General features: G+C 55.1%; 1 protein-coding gene across 1 annotated transcript; it reads left to right on the top strand.

The window, feature by feature from the left end:
* Positions 1 to 456: 456 nt before the first annotated feature.
* Positions 457 to 4,430, top strand: CST5 (cystatin D). Its single transcript, XM_025400094.1, has 3 exons — positions 457 to 762; positions 2,761 to 2,874; positions 4,098 to 4,430. The coding sequence occupies exons 1-3, from the start codon at positions 529 to 531 to the stop codon at positions 4,179 to 4,181; spliced, it is 432 nt and encodes a 143-aa protein (XP_025255879.1). The 5' UTR covers positions 457 to 528; the 3' UTR covers positions 4,182 to 4,430.
* Positions 4,431 to 4,664: the final 234 nt, after the last annotated feature.

Raw genomic sequence — 4,664 nt, 5'->3', positions numbered from 1 at the left:
TCCCTGCTCCAAGAATTCCCAGACCGTGACCACGTGCTCCCGGGTGTCCCTGACATCTGAAGACTTTAGGAGGCCAAGCCCTGTATTTCTCACTTCATGAGGAAATAGGCAGTCACAACATTTCACAGCCCAGGCAGCAGTGTCACCTCTCTGGAATCCAGGGTGAGCCAAGCTTTCCAGCACTGGGGAAAAGGGGCAGGGCTGGGGGGAGGTTGCAGTCAGGACAGGAGTCGGGAGCAGGAGGAAGAGGAGGAGAAGGAGGAGAAGGAGGAGGAGGAGGAGGCGTGGGAGGAGCAAAGGGAACTTAGGGAGGGAGAGAGGTGGTTGGGGGTGGAAAGGGAGATGGAGACAGAGAGGAGGGGTAGAAAGAGGAGGAGGAGCCAGGGGCGGGGTCAGGGAGCAGGTGGGGTTGGGGGTACCCAAGTAGGATAAATGCACAGCTGCCTTCTGGCCTGGGCTTCCTGCCTCAACCTCGTGCTTCTTTGCTCTCAGGAAGATCCAGCTCCTTGCTCTGTGTCCCAGTAGACCATGGCCTGGCCTATGCGTGCCCCACTGCTGCTGCTGACTGCCTTGATGGTGGTCCTGGCCAGGAGTGCCTCGGCCCAATCTAGGAAGACCTCGTCAGGCGACATCCATGCTGCAGACCTCAATGACAAGAGTGTGCAGCGCGTCCTGAACTTCACCATCAGAGAGTATAATAAGGACATCAGTAAGGATGAGTACTACAGCCGTCCCCTGCAGGTGATGGCTGCCTACCAGCAGGTAGGTGCTGCCACCACCCTGGGGATCCTGAGTCCCAGCTGGGTGTGTTGTCCCACCCCGGGATCATTCTCAGCAAATCAACATTATCTAAACCTCAGGCTCATTCAGCTTTCCCTGACTGTCTGCTGATGGCCTTCATGCCCTAGGACATTCCTGGGCCATGAGTGCAGTTCAGCCCTGTCCCGTCCCCTCCGCCTCTTTTAACCTGCAGCAGCCACTGTGTCTGTGCCGTGACCGTGCCATTTCCTAGGGTCCAGCAGGTGTGGGTGGAGACTGTGCTGACTCTGGGTGGGCTTGGTCCTTCTCAGGATGAGATCCAGGCCATGAGGCTCATCCTCCTCCCTAAGTCCTCTCCACAGATGCCACACCAGAGCCTGGCTCCTTGTCCAGCAGAGCCCTGCTTCCCTCCCAAGTCACGCCCCTGGGCACAGCCCCTTAGGGCTAGCGGCCTCCACCCTCAGGCCAGCTGACCACTCCCTACAGCCCAGGACTGCTGGGTTCCTGCTGGAGTGGAGCACGCCTGACCCTGCCTCTGCCAGCTGACGCAGTGTTAGACCTCAGCCAGATGAGGACAGACAGCAGTCACCCAGCAGAGCAGAGGAGGTGATTGAGTCTGGAGGCAGAGAGCTTCAGCAAGGCGACCAAGTCCAGCTTGACCTGCGTCCCATGACAGAGCAGCAAACAGTGACACAGCGACCACAGGGCTGTATGGCCCGCCAGCCCTTAGAGGTCCTCCATCTTCTCTTGGAAAGTCAGAGGAGTCCAGACCAGCCCTATTTCTCCTCCTGCAGCCCTCTCCCTGCACATGAGGGGCACTCCCTAGTGCCATGGTCCCTGCTGGCCTGCACCTCCCTCTCAAGTGTGACACTCACTTGGAGTGAAGCACAGAATGATGTAGATTGTTGGGCCCTGGAGCCTGTTTTACAGAGGAGCCGACTGACACCGGAGGGATCACAGAGCTTGTACGTTTTTCTGCAGGACTTGTGTGTCGTTCCACATGGCGAAGTCTAGCACCCTCATCCCAGGGTCCCTCATCCCATGCTTCTCCACTGTCTGACAAGTCATGTCTGGGAGTGGCACTGTGCAGGGAGAGCATTCAGTTCTCTTCTGAAGTTGCAACTGTAAGACAAGCAGGTGTGTGACTCATTTGAGAACTATTGCCTCCAAAATCACACCTGGAATGGAGGCATGTGGGAAGCAATGTTTATTGGCCTAAAGCATCAATGTATGTGAGCATCTCATTTCCTCCTGATAAATGAGGAAAAATACCTCTGGGTTAAATGATGGGAATAAGATGCTCTGTGGACTGAATGCCAGGCGCTGGAAGTTAGCTGAAATTTCATCATCGGGTAGCAGAATTCAGTTAATTATTTGCTGTGGGAAGGAGCATTTACTTGGTGTTTAGTCCCTGCCCTGCAAGCCTGGCACCAGGACTGTTTCTTTGTCCCACCTGGCTGGCTCCCCAGAGCTGTGCCTTCTGTTCTTAAGTCCAACAAAGGGGGTTTTAGGCCCTGGCTTCCACCTGCCCTGCCCCTGCTTCTCCTCCTACTGGGCTGCATGAGACAGCTTGCTTGCCACAGCCACTCTGAGCAGATTAGAGGGAATTAAATGCCTGTTGGCTGAGAAGCCCTGGACCTGCCCCAGCTCACCCGACACCAGCCTCTCCAAGAACACAGGATTTCTTCTGAGGTCTTGGCTCAGGGCAGAGCCACACTTTCCTTGTCATCTCCTCACCAGCTCGGGCACTTTGAGTTGCAATTTCCAGTTCCTTGGTTCTTGGGCCCTCACCCCTGTCCACACCATTCCATCTGCACATACAATATAAATACAGTACCCCTGCCAGCCAGTCAGTAGAAGGTGGCTTGTGTGCCTTTTGGATAACAGTGCGGGCAGCATTAAGCCCCAGACAAGCTCAGTGACTCAGTCACAGGGAAGTGCCTGTGTGTGCATGAAACTGACAGCATGCTGTCCCTGCTTCCTGCTCTTCCACGCGTTTAGGTCGTGGGTGGGGTGAACTACTACTTCAATGTGAAGTTTGGTCGAACCGCATGCACCAAATCCCAGCCCAACTTGGACAACTGCCCCTTCAATGACCAGCCAGAACTGAAAGAGGTATGTGCCTGATGTGGGTCGGGGCATCAAGAACTGCAGAGCAGTATGTGTGTGTGTGTGTGTGCGTGCACCTGTACTCCTGTACATGCTTTGGAAGGCATGTGTGCATGTGTGCAGACACTTGTAAAGCCATGTATGCAAGGATGTGTTCATGTGTATGGGAAGACGCATGTGTGCTTGGCATACACGTGCAGATGTGTATTGTGAAATGAATGAATGTGTGTGTGTGCATATGGAGTTTTGTGTGTGCATGAATGTATGTGTGGGATGGTATACACACATGGGTATGCATGTGGAAAGGTGCATATGTGTGCATACATGAGGAAGGTACACAGGAGTGTGTGTGCACGTGTGTGTGGATGTGTGAAGGAGTATGTGGGTTCAAGCATAGATTCGGGTAGGTGAGGGTTGGTGTGAGTTTATATAGATGCCTTTGTGTGTGCAGATGGAGTGGTGTGGAGAGGGGTGATGAATTTGATTTGCTAGGAAGACTTTAGCTTGGTAATGGTTACTGGGAGATCAACTCTGCCTGCTTTGGGGTGTTGCTTATTGGACTGGAGGAAGCAGGTGCTGGGCTGGGTTCTGGTCAGAAAGAAGGGGCTCTGTCTAATCCCAGCCTCAGGCACCTGCCTGTAGCCACAGCCACTCTGAGCAGATTAGAGGGAATTAAATGCCTGTTGGCTGAGAAGCCCTGGACCTGCCCCAGCTCACCCAACACCAGCCTCTCCAAGAACACAGGATTTCTTCTGAGGTCTCAGCTCAGGGCAGAGCCACACTCTCCTTGTCATCTCCTCACCAGCTCGGGCACTTTCAGTTGCAATTTCCAGTTCCCTGGGTTCTTCCCTCTGGCCCCTCTTAGTGCTGGCCTGGGTGCTGGGGGTGGAAGGAGCTGGGGGAAGTGAGCCGTCTCCCCCTGCCCTGCACCCCTGGGGCTCCCGAGGCGTTGCACAGGCTGCTCCTCACAGGGCTGTGCTGGGACAGGAATCCTGCAGGCTGGGGTGGGGGCCCAATGCCACCTGGTGACTTGGAGCCTTGGGAGGGGCGATGGAATAGTCACTGCCCAGTTGGGTTCAGTGCCCTGGAACTTGGCAGGGGTGGGTCGGGGTCAGGGGGCAGTGTCTCATCTCCATCCATTCTCACCCCCATTCTGATGCCCCATTCCTGGGTATCTTTGGCTTTAACTGTAATGCACACTCATTTTCTCCCTCTCTTCCCTTTCACAGGAAGAGTTCTGCTCTTTCCAGATCAATGAAGTTTCCCAGGAGAATAAAATTTCCATTCTGAACTACAAGTGCCGGAAAGTCTAGGGGTCTGTGCGAGGCCAGCCACACTGACCACCTCCTACCCCCACCCCTGTAGTGCTCCCACCCCTGGACTGGTGGGCCCCGCCCTGGGGGAGATCTTCTCATGCGCCTGCACCAGGAGACAGAGAGAGAAGGTGACAGGAGGCCTTTGTTGCTCAGCAGGGAGCTCTGCCCTTGCTCCTTCCTTCTTGCTTCTCATAGCCCCAGTGTGCAGTGCACACTCTCCCAACTCCTGCAATTAAACAGTAGCATCACCTCCCTCAGTTCTTGGCTGTCTGGGGACGTGCTCACAGGCAGGGTTTCTAAAGTTCCCTATGAAGCCTCCTTGCCCTGCTGGTGTGGAGATCAGAGGAGTATCTAGGAATTGACGTGGCCACAGTAAGGCTGTCAGGGGAGCAGGTGCTATAGGAGACCTGAGTCTCAGAGCAGGGAGACAGCAGCCAGGTGCTGAGAACCCAGGCCTTCAGCTGCAGCAGCCCCTGGTGA

Source organism: Theropithecus gelada, chromosome 10, assembly GCF_003255815.1.
Source record: "Theropithecus gelada isolate Dixy chromosome 10, Tgel_1.0, whole genome shotgun sequence".
Taxonomy (NCBI): domain Eukaryota; kingdom Metazoa; phylum Chordata; class Mammalia; order Primates; family Cercopithecidae; genus Theropithecus; species Theropithecus gelada.
Note: the sequence above shows the minus strand (reverse complement) of the source record. Positions and strands in the feature narration are given on the sequence as shown.